Below are 18,075 nucleotides of genomic sequence, written 5' to 3' on the forward strand. Positions count from 1 at the left end.
TTCATATCAACACCCCAAAAAGAATTTATGAGTAAGAAGAGATTACAATACCTATCTCTGAAATAGTACAGCCAGCTAATTCAGTTGCTGCTTCTAAGCACCTGATATTAAGGGTAGTTGTTGATAATAATGATAACAGGTACCATTTATTGAGCAGTCAGGAACGATGTTAAGCACTTAACAAAACTTACCTCACTTAAGCATCACAACCACGTTTATTAAAAGAGGATTTACTATCTGTGCTTTACAGTTGAGGAAACTGAGGCTAAAGAAGATAAGGATAACTCGTTCACGGTCAATCAACCAGTAAGTGGCAGAGATGGAACTCAAATCTGGGTCTAGTTTGATGCCAAAGCTGTTATTTTAACCCCTTTGCCATTAACACGTTCTCAGTAAGAGATACTGAAAATGGAGTTTTCTTAACACAGCCTTAAGGCTGTAAAAACCCTTAAATTTCATTTCAGTGGAGAAATATCTATTTGAGAAATAATCCTATTAAATTCATCAGATTAGTTAGCCGAGAGAGATTATAGTCTTAGTATTTTTGTAAAGCACAAACAGACCTATTTTTCATTTAACTTGACGTGAAGAGGAAGGGAATGGAAATAAAACTTAGCCTTCCTAGTGTCTTTGGAATGTAGTTGCTTGAAACTGAGCAAAGCTGCCACCCAACTTTCCCGGGAACCAATGATTCTGCGGTCAACACAAGTTTGCTTTTTTAACAGCTGGGAACGCCGAATTGTGACACAGCCTCAAGAACTGAGGCTGCCTTGTTCAGACTTTCACACGGGTCCCTCTGTTCCTTTCATAGAGCCCTCTTTTTCTTAAACATCCCACAAATGCCGCTGGGGGACTCATTCTCCGGGCTGGAACCAAGCCTTCAGGACAGGCGGCACTTGCTTGGGCTTCCCATCTTTTAAAATGCTCTCCGCCAGACCCCGTCTGAAGGACGCTTTCTGGACGATATTTATCGCCCACCCTTCAGCGTCTGAAGAAGAAACAGGAGGGCAGGAAAGCAACTTCAACTTGGTGGTTGAGGACAGACGCCGGGGCAGCGGAGGGACTAAGAACCCCAAGGTTCCTCTAAGGCCGACACGCAGTCCCCAGCCCACCCCAGATGGCGGAGGCAGAGCGCCGATGGCCCCGCCCCGCCTCGCCTCCCGCGCTGGCCATTGGCGTGTCCGAAAGACGCGGGGCGTTGTCGGTTTGAATGGGAGCGCCTGGAGCTGTGGGGCGCAGGCGCAGAGGAGGGGCGCGGCAGCGGGCGGGCGACGCTGCGGGACCACAGTGTGGCGGCCGACTGGCCGGGAGGCGAGGAGAGCCCCGAGTTCTGACCCACGTGACCTGTGGGGGCGGGGGAGGGGTGTTGCTTGCCGGCCTCCCGCGGTGCCTCTGCCTGGGGACCCGCCGGGGGAAGGGCCGCGGCTACCCGTCAGTAGCCCGGGTGGCCCCTGCTGCAGCTTCGCGTCGTGCGCCGCGCTCCCCAGACTCGCCGGCCCCCGCGAGGTGAGTTCGGAGGGGAGTTTGTGGGCGCCCCGCGGAGGGAGGTGACAGGGAGGGGGCGTGTGGGGGGGGCGGGCTCCTTTGTTCGGGGCGGGAGGGGGCCGGGGTGGTCGCGGGGGCGGTCTCGAGAAACCTGAAGCTCGGCGTGAGCAGCAGCCCGCTCCAGGTCGAGCAGTCGGGTGCTTTCAGGTTGGAGACTTAAAAAGAAGAGTACATTCTAAGAGCTTCATTCTCTAGTTTTTTTAAAAATAAAAAGTACAGTAGGATACAACGACTTCTTACGTATTCGGAGTGTGACAAACATTAAAAACCCGAAACCCTGTGGAATTAAATCCGAGGCGGGTCGCGCGTTCACTTGTCGTCGTGAGTTTCTTGTCTAAAGCGGGCAGGCTTTTTCAGACACCTGCGTTTACCACATTGACATTCATGGACTTCGGGGAAACCAACCTGTCGACTTACCGTAGAAATTGATAGTTGCTGCAAAAAGTTTCAGTAAGCAGAGAATGTCAAGAAAGCGCTTTCCTGAAAATCTATAGAATATCTGCAAATACTAAAAAGTGGAAAACATATAATTTCCTTGTATTGATGGTAACCAGTTAGCTCATTTTACCTGGTATAATTTGAACTCTTAAAGAAGACGAGTAAGGATGGAAATTCTATTTGCCTTAATGCATAATTTAACCCTCCCGTGGAGTTGAACGAAGTAGATTCTTGGCTTTCCTTTCGGTCGGCTTGTATTGGAGTCGCTGGTGGCGTGTGTGGGAAGCTGAATTTTCAAGCTGCCACTTTAGAAGGGTGCACGGAAGATTTCTGACTTGATAATCACCAGTGTGATCACCTCTGATAAATACTACTTTTGCTTGGCTTGTCATTATTCAAGAAGCAGCTTTGGCTGATTGTTTAGAAGTCAGTAAGCAGCATTAAAAAGGGGCAGATCGCTGTTGCTTGACCTGTGTGTGTGTGAGGGTGTGTAGGTGGGGACTCGGGAGGAGGAACAGTCTCATACCTACTCTTCTTTACACCCTACCATGGATTCCTTCTGGCAAGCTCTTTCTCAGGCCATTATTTATAATATGAGGAGTGGAGCAGATACAGAGTAAAAAGTTGTGTGTTATTGTTTTAGAGGCATTCCCTCCAAATCCTCTTTGGCTAGATAAGCTGTTTAGTTGTATTTCCTTCTGTTATTAAATCAGACATGCAGTGTTACAAATATTATATTTTAATATAAATCTCAGACTTGGTACTAGGCTAATTGAAACAAAGATAGGTTATAGTAGTTCTTTAAATGGCATTGTTCTTAAGCATAAAATATTTCTAAGATTTACCTAAAAGATAAAAATTCTGTAATTACTTCTCTGGAATTTTAAAATTGAAAACCTGACATAGATTTAGACTAGTGTTCTAAATCTATTCTAATAGACGTTATTGTTTATAATAACAATGGCAATTATCAGTATTACTACTCTATTGAGTACTTTTAAATACCAGAGCCAGGCACTGAGGTGCTTTTTATAAATCATAATGACACATGTTGGATAAGTATCATTACGCCAAACCAACACTGAGAGTTTAACTAGCTCGAGATCGTATAACTAATAAGTCACCGTGCTGAGATTCAAACCATGGCCTGGTCCCAAAGCACATGCTGTATTGCTTCTGTGTTTGTTTAAATCTCCTCCAGGTCTCTGGATTCCATTTGTAGAGACATAATCCTACTTTTAAGATGCCTGTATGTGCTCTGTTTTGCTGTGAACTGTGCAGAAATATTTCAGCCCTTCTTTTAGGACAGCTATTTTCCTTTCAATGCTTTATAAGTCACATAACATTTTCAGTGTCCTTTTAATCGTCTTTATAAAAACAGTAAAAATATAAGAGTAAGACTTTCCTGAGTTATTTACGTGACTATGAATATACTCTTTACTTTGGAGCAGAAATGTATTAAAGTCTGGTTTTCTCACTACCATAGGATTCTTTGCCGCTTCATAGTTCTTATCTTCTTCCCAGGCAAGAAATCAAAAAAATTTGTTGGACATCAATTATGTGCAAAGCAATTTGCTTGGTGTTGTGAGATAGCGGAGAGAAAGCTTCCTTTTCAATAATAGTTTCTGGAGTTTTTGCAGTAACTTCCTTCTGTCCTCCTCTGTCTATTGCTGCCAGTTTATCTTCCTAACACAGATCCAGCTTTGCTATTCCTTTGTTGAAAAAATTACAAGGTTTTTCGTCATATAAATACAAGGACAAATACTCCTTCAGCCACGTACATATTCAGTGTCCCTCACAATTTAGTACCTTCTTAGACTTCTCTTTTACTACTGCTAACCCAGTGTGCTCATCCTGGGACACTTTATCTGCGATCCCACCTCCTTACTTTTGCTTGAGCATTCCCCATGACTGGAACACTTTTTCTGGATTTGCCTAATAAGGTTTACCCATCCTTCAAGGTGCAATGCCGATTTCCTTGCTTCCAAAAAGCTTTCCCTAGTCCTTTTTACTTAGAATTATTCTTCCCATATCATCTCATAATGTCACTGAATTGAACAGAAACATTTTTACACTTAATTGTGATAACTTTCAGAGGGAGAAAACAGTTATATTTTCCTATGAAGAATTCTGAATTCAAACTCTCTAAGGATTCTTTTTAGGCATTTATAATCATTTTGCATCTGGGATTTATTTCTCCTTAAAAATGTGTTTGAAACCAATTTTGCCATTTCATAGTTCTTCCGTTAAGAGAACTGATTTATTGTCATTTACTAACTCAAGAACAATGCTCAGGAAAAGGGACCACTTCTTTTCTCCTTCACTATTTCGTTCTTCATACATATATTAATTGGTTTAAGCTGATGGCTGACCATCATTGGTAGTAATAAAGGGCTTTTGGTCATATTTTCTGGTGACTTGGTGACGAGTTTTGCTCAAAGTAGTGTTCTCCCCATTGTTTACTAATAAGTATTTCTCTTTTTTCTTTCTGACATAGTAATGTCCTCATAAGATAATGTTTATTTTGCATTTACTTCTTTGAGCTTCTATTAATTGCATCATGTTTGTCCGATAATTTATTTATTAACAAAAGACTACAGTTTGGAAAGGGCAAAGATTAATGTATATATTTAGGTTTGGTTTTTGTCTTTTTTTTTTAAGAAATTGGGCTTAGTGTGAATCATTAGTGTTTTTGGATTGCATTTTCTTGTGATCACCTGGCCTTATAACCTGAGTAGTCATTTGGAATGTACTGAAAATATAATTGGGGTTGATTGAATTTTTAAAAAATTATCATTGTGTCTTCTATAACCTTGATATTAAAATACTGCTATGTGTCCAATTTTATGTGTTTACAGTAATGAACTAAAAATCATTTATGTGTCTAGTTGAAACTCTTCCAAAAGGTTATTAATTTTACTAATGGATTAAAAGTACAATATATTTTAAATTGTTTTATAGGAGGGAAAATTAACATTATTTGTAGACTCTGGGCTTCAGTTTGAGGAAAAATAAAACCAAGTAATAGGGAGAAAAATACTAATTTTATTCTAATGAACATATATAAGACTCTTCTCCTTTAGTTGGACATACTTATATTCTTAAATATAAATAAGTAATTTTGTTGAAATAGGATTTTTGATTCATTAACTGCTTTGCAGGGAAAAAAGGTAACCAAGATTAGAGCTGTTGCATAAAAGAATCTTCCTTTTGTTCTTGAAATTTTTAAGCAACTGTTTCATCCTCCATTAAATTATTGTAATCACTAAGGACTGTAATTTCAGAACAGCAGTTTTAATGATTAGCGTAGTCACTGGCATAATTCAGATTGGCTCCATGTTAATCTAAAAATAGATCCCCTTTCTAGTTTATCATCCCCTTCCCCAGGAAAATATTCAGTATTCAACTTCTTTCTGATTTATCACGGACTGCCAAACCTTAAGACACTAAGAGGCTGCCTGTGCAGTAATGATTATATTTGTAGTGCTTCGTGTAGAGATGGTTGGAAACTACTGTTGAACTACAAACTTTCAGCCTATCTCATAAGTAGACTCATACACTTGGTCCTTTCTCACCGTTAAACAACAATGCTAAGATGAAGACTTGAAATATTCAAATCCCTTTCTTCTAGGTTACATTTTGTTTTAGTATTTATCTAATTTGAAATTTCATATACGGTCTTTATTAGTGTTTTGGTTATCCAGAGAACATATTCTTTGAAGTCCTTTTAGCTTTATGTGATGGATAAAAATATAAATGCTCTTCACCAAAAAAGGAAGTTTATATATAGTTGTTTAGAATGGTGAGCTTTTAGGTGTAAACCTTGGAAAAAATGAAAAGGAATTCTTATTTTATATTACTAAAATTATTTTTGGATTATACAGCTTTGAAATAGTTGCATTCATTGTTTTACCTTTTTAATGTCCACAGCTCTAGACCTGAATTTCTTGTTTTCTCATCTGCCAAGAATAAATATGAGAGTTTAAAATCAATAGTGCTTTTACTTTGCATGTATTTGCTGTTTTTCCGAATGACCCATGAGGATTAATTTCAAATATACATGGGAACCCTTCTGACTGGTGATGTGCCTTTAAGATATAGATTTACTTGGAATCTAGAACCATTATTCTAATCTATTCATTGAATTTATTCTATTTATTTAGCTGATCAGTAGTCACAGTTTATTAGAAAGTTTTTATAATATGTATTTATTTAACAGTTACACTGTTAGTTACACTTGTTTTTTAACCTAACTTGGCCTAACATCTTACAGACTTATATTTATTGTTGCAGACTTAAAGGTTAGCAATAAATTGAGATGTAACCTTAATTGGAGCACATACTTTAGGGTTATATATTTGCTAAAGGAAAACTTTACTGATACAGTTTTTATAGCATACTCTGTGGCAAATTCCCATTTCTCCAGAATGATTAGAGAATAGAATCATCTGCTTTACTATGTACCATGATTGTTTATTAATTTCAGATTGTGTAAAGTAATTTACATTTGATATATACAATTATCAGTTAACACTAAAACTATGTCCAACACTATAGATAGCTATAGATAGATACACACATGCCTATAATCTTGAGTTCACAGTATTATGTGACAGTTTGATTATATTATTGGTTTAGAGATTTAGTATGTTGAGTGAAGAATCAGACCTTTTATGCATTGCTTTATTTTTTTTCTCCCATCGCAATTTCTTCTTAATTTTGCCACTGACTCATCACAGTTTTTAACATTTGAATCTCATGGGTACTTTAAAATTTTTTAGTTTTAAAGATGTGAAAAATTAAGAAATATTAGTCACTCGTTCTACTTCCCCCCTCCCCCATCCTTCCCCATTTATCAAATTTTATCTGATATCAAAATTTCTCAAGTTATCTTTTTGTTTCTTTCAGCTATTATTTGTGAACCTAGCACTTTACCAAGTACAAGTTTGAAACAAATAGTCCATTTTTTTTCCCTCTCGAAGTATCACTCTTGCAATCCAATTTGTCAGTTACTGTGCCTATTGCTACTGTTCCACCTGTCCTCAAAATTGGAAGTCTTGTAAGCTCTCTGTCTCTGCTTGACCTTTGCCTCTCACCTAGCCAGTGGGCATTGTTTTCATTTTTCTGTAGGTACTCTTAGCTAGATTACTTAAGTACCCAGTCGTTCTTGATCCTAACTTCCCTTGCTTTAGGCACTAATTTCCCACATCAGTCGTATATTCTAATGTCAAAATAATTTTTCTTGCCTTTGATTGGCTCCTCAACACCTGCTACACTAAAATCAAGCTCTGAACTCTGTTGGACTTTGCTTACTACACCCTTTGCTTTTTCTTACACTCTTCATCTCCTTCTATGTAAACTTCCTGCTTTTACCTTCCTACTCCTGATTTTACATGTATCGCTCCTTATACCTGCCACCTTGTTTGCACTGTAGCTTCCAGATAGAATGTAATCAGGAATACATGTTTAGATTAGGTGACAAGCCATATTTAGACCATCTACAAATAAATTAGTGTCTGCTTACTGATACATAATTTGACAGAAAATAACCAGTTTACCTAGGGTAGTTACCTGAGTTTATTTTATAAGTGGATGTTTTGGCCTCCTGCTTTGCTACCCCCATTAGTACTATGATGTGTATTTGTTACTCTAACCTTTACCCTGAATTCTAATGTGAAAGAACTTTATTTTAAATGTGTTCTTCATTCTTCCTCAGTATTTATCCCAGTTCCAATTTATAAAGAGCTCCTGTATCTGATTTGAAACATTACAGCTGAAGGGATTTGGAGAATTTGAGTATTGTACCTTAGAGGGAATTATTAGGATAAGAGGAGTTTAAAGAATTTAGATTATCAATCCTGGAGGCAAGAAAAGTAAGATATTTATTATCTGATGGGTGTTACCACTTTATAGAGACACTTAAATGAAAGAATCAGACCAAAAGTTATTGGCATTTAAGTTGCAGTCAGGAGTAGATAGTTTAGATTAATTGAAAGAAGGACAAAAGATATACAGCTGACTCTTGAACAATGTGGAGGTTAGGGGCGCTGACCCCCTGGGCAGTGGGAAATCCACGAAAAATTTTACAGTTGGCCCCCCATATCCATGGTTCCACATGTGCAGTTTCAACCATGTGGATTGTGTAGTACTGTAGTATCTATTGAAAAAATTCCCCGTTTAAGTGGACCTTTGGAATTCAAACCCATTCAAGGGTCAACTGTAATTGTAACTGTCTATCCCTTATTTTTCAGTCACCTAGTTTGAAGATACTTTACTACTAATCGAGTAAAGTATCGATGGAAAATATGGAAAATGGAAAATAATTATTGCTTTCTCTTTATCTATGGTTAGACCAAAAGGTGCTGTGAGCTAACAATTTTGTTAGCAGTGAGGTTTTTGGAGCATTGTTTGTTAAAACCTGGGAGATGCTATTAAGGGCATATGTGTTTCTTGAAAATTATTAGTTGTAAGTCTTAATGGAGGTTGGAAGTTAAACTTGATAGCTTCTTAATATTCTTTCAAACCTATAATTGTCATTCCATTTCCTGGTCCTGTCATTAAATTTTATTATGTTAATTATTTTAAAATATTAAAAATAATTTAATATTTGTTGTAAATTTTATCAGTGTTATCTAGTAATATGTAAACTATATGTTAAATATGAAGTGGGTTTGTTAGCTCCACGTGGATCATTAATGAACACATTAGTAAATTAGTTAGAGAGTTTTTGCAACATGAATCATTGAATCAAGAATTGCTTGTTTGGGACTTCCCTGGTGGCACAGTGGTTAAGAATCCACCTGCCAATGCAGGGGACACAGGTTCGATTCCTGGTCCGGGAAGATCCCACATGCCACAGAGCAACTAAGCCCATGCACCACTGAGTCTGCCCTCTAGAGCCCACAAGCCATAACTGTTGAGCCCACATGCTGCAACTACTGAAGCTCACATGCCTAGAGCCCGTGCTCTGCAACAAGAGAAGCCACCACAGTGAGAAGCCCATGCACCGCAATGTATAGTAGTCCCCACTTGCCACAACTAGAGAAAAGCATATGCGCAGCAACGAAGACCCAACACAGCCAAAAATAAAATTAAAATAAAAAAAAAAGTTAAAAAAAAAAAGAATTGCTTGTTTGTTCAGTGAGTAATTGTAAGGTAAGAAATGCTACTTAGGGACTTCCCTGGTGGCACGGTGGTTAAGAATCCATCTGCCAATGCAGGGGACACAGGTTCTGTCCCTGGTCCGGGAAGATCCCACATGGGCAGAGCAACTCAGCCCGTGCACCACAGCTACTGAGCCTGTGCTCTAGAGCCCGTGAGCCACAACTACTGAGCCCGAGTGCCCAACTACTGAGCCCGAGTGCCACAACTACTGAAGCCCACGTGCCTAGAGCCTGTGCTTTACAGCAAGAGAAGTCCCTGAAATGAGAAGCCTGCGCACCACAACGAAGAGTAGCCCCCACTCTCTGCAACTAGAGAAAGCCTGCACGCAGCAACAAAGACCCAGTGACGAAGACCCAACACAGCGAAAAATAAATACATTTATTAAAAAAGAAAAGAAATGCTACCTAATTGTTATGGAGATTGAAATTTAAGAGTGACTTTTGCGGGGGGGGGGGGATACTCTTCCTTTGAAGATAGTAAAGCCATATTATAAATTGTCTTTGGTAAAATGGTGAATTGTATTCTCTGTTTTCTTGCTTATTTAAAAAAATTTTTTAGTGGTTCTGTATGCAGTCTTAATCAAGTAAGGTATTTTGCAGCTCCATTTATGTACATTTGTTAATTAAATGCTTACATTTTAATAAGTATGAAGTTAACATTTTTTTAATGATTGGTGAATTTGGGGATTTCATTATGATCTCATGACTGGAAAAATATTTCAATTAAATTATAATTTAACTTAATTCTAAGTTAAGTTAATTCTAATACCTCACCTTCTGCCCCGTAGTATAAATAACAACCTAGACCTCAAAGTGGTAGTGGAAGACAGTTTAATTGACAGTGTAGCTGTTGTGTAATTTAGATGCACTTTGGAGCTATTGCTATGAATATCTACACTAATTCCCTTAATGTTTTTTATTAAGGTAAAAAGGTACAGTGGAATTCTGAACAAAAGGAAAAGAGAAGATTTGTTGGATTAATAACTGCTACCTACCTTTTCATCTTTTCTTAAGACACTGCTTCCTTTGTTGGCCAAGAGAGAGGATAAGAGGAATGATATTTTGCATTTCTTATGTGCCAAACTGGTATTAATATGAAAACCTCATTTCCTCTAGGAAGCTTGTCAGTGTTCCCAAGGCTAATCCTTTCCACCTTCCTCCTCCTGCTCTGTTCCATACTAACCTCTCTCTAACTATACTTAATTAACAAAGCAGCAGGAGTGTATTATCTAGAGTCTAATTTATGTTATAGCTGAAATACTTAAAAGGATGTGGAAGAGGAATTAGGCTCTATTGGATGGCATCAGAAGGGAGAAATGGGTAGAAATGGAAAGATTGCTCAAAGTGTGGAACAACTGTCTAAAAGGACTAGTCAAAATTAGGATTAGCTGCCTTGTAACCTTTCTGGGAGTGTTGTAGTTGTAGTAATATGTTGGACTAACTGACCTATGAGGTTGTTTATAATGCTGGATTCCAGGAATGAATGAATGAATGAATGAATAAATAAATTTTATTTATATAAGCACATATATCTTAATTTTACCTTATTTGTCTCTTTTAACTGTTACCTTAAAGATTATAGTTTACTTTCCTCTTTGATTCCATTGTTGACCCATTGGTTTTTTAGTAGCATGTGTTTAGTCTCCATGTAATCTTTTTTTTCTCATTTCCTTTTCTGTGGTTGATTTCTAATTTCATGCCATTGTGGTCAGAAAAGATGCTTGAGATAATTTCTATACTCTTAAATTTGTTGAGGGTTTTTTTTGTGCCCACTATGTGGTCACTCCTAGAGTATGTTCCATGTGCACTTGAAAAGAATGTGTATTCCAGTTTTTTTGGATGTAATATCCTGAAATTATCAATTAAGTCTAACTGTGCTGTTGTATCATTGAGTATCTCTGTTGCCTTATTGATTCTCTGTCTGGAAGATCTGTCTATTGATGTGAGTGGGGTGTTAAAGTCTCCTACTATTATTGCATTCCTATCGATTTCTCCCTTTATGTCTGTTAGTATTTGCTTTATCTATTTGGGTGCTCCTATATTAGGTGCATATATGTTGACAAGTGTAAAATCCTCTTCTTGTATTGATCTTTTATCATTATATAGAGTCCTTCTTTATCTTTCTTTATGGCCTTTGTTTTAAAGTCTATTTTGTCTGATATAAGTATTGTGACCCCCACTTTCTTGTTATTTCCATTTGCATGAAATATCTTTTCCATTCCCTCACTTTCAATCTATAAGTGTCCTTTGCCCTAGAGTGGGTCTCTTGTAGGCAGCACATTGTACACTCTTGTTTTTTTAATCCAGTCTGCCACTCTGTGTCTTTTGATTGGAGCATTTAGTCCATTGACATTTAAGGTAATTATTGATAGATATGTATTTATTGCCATTTTAAACCTTGTTTTCCTGTTGATTTTATATTTCTTCTTTGTCCCTTTCTTTTTCTTTTTCCTTTTGTGTTTTGGTGATTTTCTTTTGTATTATACTTATGTTCACTTCTTTTTGGTTTTTGTGAAGCTGTTGTATGTTTTTGATTTGTGGTTACCCTGTTTTTCAAGTATGTTAACCCCTTCCTATATCTACTTGCCTTAGACTGGTAGTCATATAGGTTCAAACACATTCTAGGGGGAAAAAAAATCTACATTTTCTTACTCTCCTCCCCCACATTTTATGATTTTGATGTCCTCTTTCACATCTTCATGTTCATCCTTTTGCTGCTCATTGTGGTTATCATCACTTTCACAGAAAATTTTTTGATTTTTTTTTTTAATCTGTGTACTGGCTTATTTAAGTGATTTATTTTCCAATTGTGATTTTCTCTTTCCTACAGATTCTTACTTCTTTTCTATTTAGAGAAGACCTTTTAATATTGCCTTTAGTTTAGGTTTAGTATTGCTGTATTCTTTTATTTTTGCTTGTCTGAGAAGTTCTTTATCTCTCCTTCTATTCTAAATGATAATCTTGCTGGGTAGAGTATCCTAGGTTGCAGATTTTTCCCTTTAAGACTTTAAATATATCTTGCCACTCCCTTCTGGCCTGCAGTGCTTCTGTGGAGAAATTAGCTGATAGCCTTATGGGGGTTCCTTTGTAATTAACTGTTTGTTTATCTCTGCTGCCTTTAGAATCCTCTCTTTATTCTTAACTTTTGCAATTTTTATTATAATATGTCTTGGTGTAGGTCTGTTTGGGTTTATCTTGCTTGGGACCCTCTGTGCTCCCTGTAACTGGATATCTGTTTCCTTCTTTAGGTTTGGAAAGTTTTTTTTTTTTAAATGTTGGGGTAGGAGTTTTAGTAATTTATTTATTTATTTTTGCTGTGTTGGGTCTTCGTTTCTGTGCGAGGGCTTTCCCTAGTTGTGGCAAGCGGGGGCCACTCTTCATTGCGGTGCGCGGGTCTCTCACTATTGCGGCCTCTCTTGCTGCGGAGCACAGGCTCCAGACGCGCAGGCTCAGTAGTTGTGGCTCCCGGGCCCAGTTGCCCCGCAGCATGTGGGATCCTCCCAGACCAGGGCTTGAACCCGTGTCCCCTGCATTAGCAGGCGGACTCTCAACCACTGCGCCACCAGGGAAGCCCTAGGTTTGGAAAGTTTTCAACCGTAGTTTCTTCAAATACATTTTCAATCTTCTTTTCTCTTTCTTCCTCTTCTGGCATCCCTATTAATGTGTAGGTTGGCATGCTTTATATTATCCCATAGGTCTCTCATATTGCCTTCTTTTTTTTTTTTTTTTCATTTGACTTTCTGTCTGCTGTCCTGATTGGGTGATTTCCATTATTTTATCTTCCAGGTCACTTATTCATTCTTCTGCATTATTCAATCTGCTCTTCATTGCTTTTAGCTTAGTTTTCATCTCTGCAAATGAGTTTTCTAATTTTTCTTGGTTCTTCTTTATAGTTTCTAGTTCCATTTTACAATACTCTGCATTTCTGTTGATAGCCTTTCTTAATTCCTTCAGTATTTTCATTAGCTCCATTTTGACATTGGTGTCTGTTAGACTGAAGAGGTCTGCTTCATTTTCTTTCAGGGGAATGCTCTTGGTCTTTTAACTGGGAGTGGTTCCTCTGCTTCTTCATTTTGCTTATATTTCTCTTACTCTGTGAGTTTAGGAGAAAGAGGTACCTACTGCGGTCTCGAAGGGCTGTTTATATGTGGGATTGTCTCTGTGTTGCTTGTGTGCATTTAATATATTTGGTGCGCGGGCTGTTTTAGTATGGATGTCTGTCGCCTCTTTCCTCAGCATGTGCTGGTTGTCATCCCGTTGATAGAGGGTGTGCCCATGCGGTGGCAGATGCCCTGTCCTGGGGTCCTTGGTGGTGGCGGTGGCGGCTCAGGCACGCCCCTGGAGCACGCGATGGCAGCAGAGGCGGCTTGCAACCACTCTTGGAGTTCGGGCAGGCAGTCGTGGGGACCTGTGACCACTCATGGGGTCCGGGAGGGCAGCAGGGGGGTCCCAGAACCACTTCTGTAGAGGTTATAGTTTATATATGATGGTCTGTTGTTTCTCTGTGGTATATCTGGATATTGATTCATTTTGATTTGTCCTGCTTAGGACTTAGTGTGCTTCTTCAATCTGCTAATTAATGTCTGTCTTTGATTCTGAAAAACTCTCAGTGTTTATCACTGAAGATTTTGCCTTTGCTCCTTTTTCTATTTTTCTTTTTGGTACTCTAGTTAGACCTCTGTTAGAGCCTTTCATTTTTGTCTTCCTTTTCTCTGAACTGCTCTTTAGTATTTTTAGTATTTTTCATCTCTATCTATTTGTGTATGTCTGGGTAAACTCTGCAGATATTCTTCTAGTACATCTCTTTAGTTTATCTGCTGTCCTGTTTAACCAGTAATTTGAGTTACTAGTTTCAATGTACATAGCAAAACTTTTAATACTAGCAAAACAAAATCTGAAAAACTACAAGCCAAATGCCCATCAAAAGCAGAATGAAAAATACATTTGGTATACAATGGAATGTGATACAGCAATAAAACATGCAGATGGTAGCTATGTACAACAACAAGCAAGGTGAATCTCAGAAACATAATGTTGAACAAAACCATACAAAACTAAACAATATATAATTTAAACCTATACAGACAGTTGTGGCAAAGTTATAAAGAGAAGCAAGGAAATAATGAACACAATTCAGTTTAGAGATCACCTTAGATGGGTTAGGTTGCGGCACCCGGGAGACTTCAAAGGCAGTGCTAATGTTCTTTATCTTAAAGTGGGTGTTATTGTGTCATTCTACCATACACATATTTCCTAAATTTCTTTTGTACTTACTCAGTGAAAACATTTAAAAATCCTCAAAGATTTTAAATAGGATGTGCATTGAGAACAAATGAATATCAGTGTAATATTATTATCAGCACAAACATCTTCTTTGAAGAAATATGTTTACAGAGTTTAGGATTGACTTGTTCAAATGAATTATTGAAATTTCATTTTACTTGTTAATAGCAGTTTTTAAAATCTTGAAGTATCATAATTTTAAGATACTAATATCATACATATTCTTCTATGTTTGTAATAGAAAATATTACATAAAATTATTTATTTCAAACCAATTTAAAAAATTAAAGTACAGGTCTCAAATAAATATCATATACTCACATCCTTATTTAGAAGCCCTCTGACAATTAAGCCCTCTGCTGTTTTTCTCCCGTAATTGACATGACAACAGTCTGTGAAGTTACCTGTGTGATTATATACAGCTTGGAAGTACATTAGGTTATTCTTTGCAAATAGGACTTCAAGCAAAACATCTTGTATTCCTTTTGCAGAAATGTTGCTGAAGTGCTGCTGAAAGGGCCAGAGACGCAAGGATTTGGGACACATTTTGAACCTTTAAGCTGACATTGACCTCCTTTCATTATTAATAAAGAAGAAGCAGGAGCTTAGGATGTATTAACATCAACTCATTAATATACTAACCAGACAATGTTCTGCAACAACTCTACATTGTAGAACTGGATTGGCACAAAATAAAATAATTTCTTATTATACCCAGCTTATAATATGACTCGATGGAGGAAAATCTGATAAGCATGAGGGAAGACCATTCTTTTCATGTTCGTTACAGGTAAGACTACTGCTTTCTTAGCGGGTAATTTTTAATACCTATTTAAACATGTATTTAACTCTGATCATTTCAAATTTAAATTTGAAAGTACTAAAAATATACTAGCCATAGTTAGAATCTCCTTTAAGCAGTGTTTTCTTTTTGTTGTGGTTGTTATAAGTTTTTATATCCTTTCTATAGGAAAATGGTAGTAGAGACCAATTATTTACTATAGTTTATTAATGTTCTGAGGAAGAGTTTATGAATAGTTACTTTAAACTTTGTTACTCTTTATATAATGCAAATATAAAAATGAAATATATTTCTGAATCTCTGAGGGCAGAGGATGGATTTTGTAGTGTGGTTGGCTGAATGACCTAATTTTTCTGTTAAAATTTTTAGTGATCTTTTATAAATGAGTTTTAAAAAATGGGTATTAATGTTGGAATGGGTGGGTACTTTCTAAACATGATAAACTAATAGTTTAATATTTAGTGGTAAAACTGGGGGCTTCCCTGGTGGCACAGTGGTTAAGAATCCACCTGCCAATGCAGGGGACATGGATTCAAGCCTTGGTCTGGGAAGATCCCACATGCCGTGGAGCAACTAAGCCCGTGCGCCACAACTACTGAGCCTGTGCGCCACAACTACTGAGCCTGTGCGCCACAACTACTGAGCCTGTGTGCCACAACCACTGAAGCCTGCACACCTAGAGCCCATGCCTCACAACAAGAGAAGCCATTGCAGTGAGAAGCCCGTGCACTGCAACGAAGAGTAGCCCCTGCTCACTGCAACTTGAGAAAGCCCGTGAGCAACAACGAAGACCCAACGTGGCCAGAAAAAAAAAATTTAGTGGTAAAATATTAATGACATTTCTGATACATTTAGGAAGAAAGCAAGAATATCTGCATCATCATTATTTAACATTTATTTTGGAAGTTCTGGTCATTGTACTAAACTAAAATAAAGACAAATATTAGAATGGAAGACAGTTGTTAGTAAGGTGATTAGACATGAATAGATTCCTTATCAAAACTATTATAAGTTAAATATTGAATAATATTTAAAAACGTCAGAACTTATGGCTTTGAATAGTATTCAAATCCCTAATGAGTGAAGATGTTTGATACCAAATTTTGGATGTCTTAACACATGCATAGGAAATAGTGAGGAGATTTACTGTCCTTTGCTTTGGAGCAGATGGTCCATGTTAGGGCATGGTGCCAAGGAAGTTTATATAGGTAAGCTGAGAGCATTTCTATTAAAAATTTAAAATTTTCAAATAAAAGAAAATGGAAGACATTCACCATAATTAAAATCAGCTTTTAATAGAAATGCTCTTGCTCTACCCTGTGGGGCATAGTTCCAGGAACCTCTGTATCCACTGTGAAGTCTTGCCAGTTTTACCTCCTAAATGTTGCTCAGATTTATCCATCCATCTGGATCCTCCCCACCACTGCTACAGTTCAGTGTAGCAGTGAACTAAATCGTCTTCCCTCCAGACTCCCTGCCTTCTCCATTCTCTCCTCTTGGAATCTGTCTTTTAAATTTGCCTCTAGAGGGCTCTGTCTATAAACATGCAACCTGTGTTTTAATCCCTTTGGTGGCTCCTAGTCACCTGTAGGGCAGAGCCACACTTAATATAGTACAAAGGAGCTTCCATTGCCTGGCCTCTACCTATTCCTTCACCCTTACTTCCTTCCAGTCCTCACCTTGCACTTTGAGCTCTGGTTCCCTGTGCATGACTCAGTGCCTTTGCTCATGCTACACCCTATGACTTGAATGCCCTTTCCACTTTCTTGGTTTAGCTAATTCTACTCAATATCTAAGATTCAGTTCAGAAATATTCTCCTCTTAGAAACCATTTCTAAACTCCATAGTTTGGCTATATGCCCTCACATATCGTGTGCATATCTCTTTCTTAGCACCAACTGTATTAAAATTCAGTGTATCTGTTTATATGTTTGTCTCCTCCTCCCTGCCACTCCCTTCTTTTCTTTTTTTGTTTTTAATTTTTATATTTTGGCTGCACCGTGTGCCATGTGAGATCTCAGTTCCCGTGACCATGGATAGAACCCGTGCCCCCTGCAGTGGAAGTGCAGAGTTTTAATCACTGGACCACCAGGGAAGTCCCCGCCACCCCTTCTTTGACCATTTAGCTCCCTTAGGGCAGCCATGATGCCTAGCCTGTGGTCTGGCTTGTAGTCCACATTTGATGGAATTGTCCATTGAACTTCACTGGACATAACCATCAGATGAACCTGGTAAGATGTTTATCTGTCTTGCTAAATGTTTTTAAGAGTGGTTTACTTCTTAATACTGTAACAATAATAGATAAGCAGGAGCGGATTTTACCTCTGCCTATAAGAAGGTCTTAGATTCATCCTTTTTTATGGTATAGCATAGGTCAAACATGGTTATACATTGATATAGGACTTCACCAAAAGAAATTTAAGACTCAACTGCTTGTAGTAAGACTATACCAAACAAATCTCTGGTTTCATCAGTGCTGTAAGATCAGCATTCTGTACACTGACTGGATTATTGTATAACTGCAGGTAATAGTTTGTATCCCTTGTGTTAGGAGTTATGGCCCAATATAGGTTATTTTTTTGCTGTGGAAAACACTTAGCATGTAAAGTTTTATCCATCTGGTTCTTTCATTGAGGAGGTCCTCATCTATCTCTGGAGGAGCTTCTGTGGCACAATAAGTTTGTAATTTTGAAGTGGAATAATTCTTCAGACACTAAGAAACCTCTTGAGAGATATCAGAATGCTTTATGAAATAGTTTACAACTTATTTGTGGAGGCAGAGAGAAATGGAAACTGATAGTAAAATGGGATTTGTTTCTAAACTTTTAAAAAGTGTGCAATTGA

The 18,075-nt window shown here is 37.8% G+C and overlaps 1 protein-coding gene across 3 annotated transcripts in view; it reads left to right on the forward strand.

Moving 5' to 3' along the window:
* Positions 1 to 1,195: 1,195 nt before the first annotated feature.
* Positions 1,196 to 18,075, forward strand: part of GPSM2 (G protein signaling modulator 2) — a 63,354-nt gene continuing 46,474 nt past the window's right edge. The window contains exons 1-2 of one of the 3 annotated variants that reach the window (XM_067727108.1): positions 1,366 to 1,506; positions 14,921 to 15,219. In XM_067727108.1, the coding sequence (XP_067583209.1) occupies positions 15,164 to 15,219 (56 nt within the window). In that variant the 5' untranslated portion in view covers positions 1,366 to 1,506; positions 14,921 to 15,163. Of the gene's footprint in view, positions 1,507 to 14,920; positions 15,220 to 18,075 lie in introns of all 3 variants that reach the window. The other 2 variants (XM_067727109.1, XM_067727107.1) reach the window with 2 other exon arrangements.

The sequence above is a fragment of the Pseudorca crassidens genome, chromosome 2 (assembly GCF_039906515.1).
Source record: "Pseudorca crassidens isolate mPseCra1 chromosome 2, mPseCra1.hap1, whole genome shotgun sequence".
Taxonomy (NCBI): Eukaryota; Metazoa; Chordata; class Mammalia; order Artiodactyla; family Delphinidae; genus Pseudorca; species Pseudorca crassidens.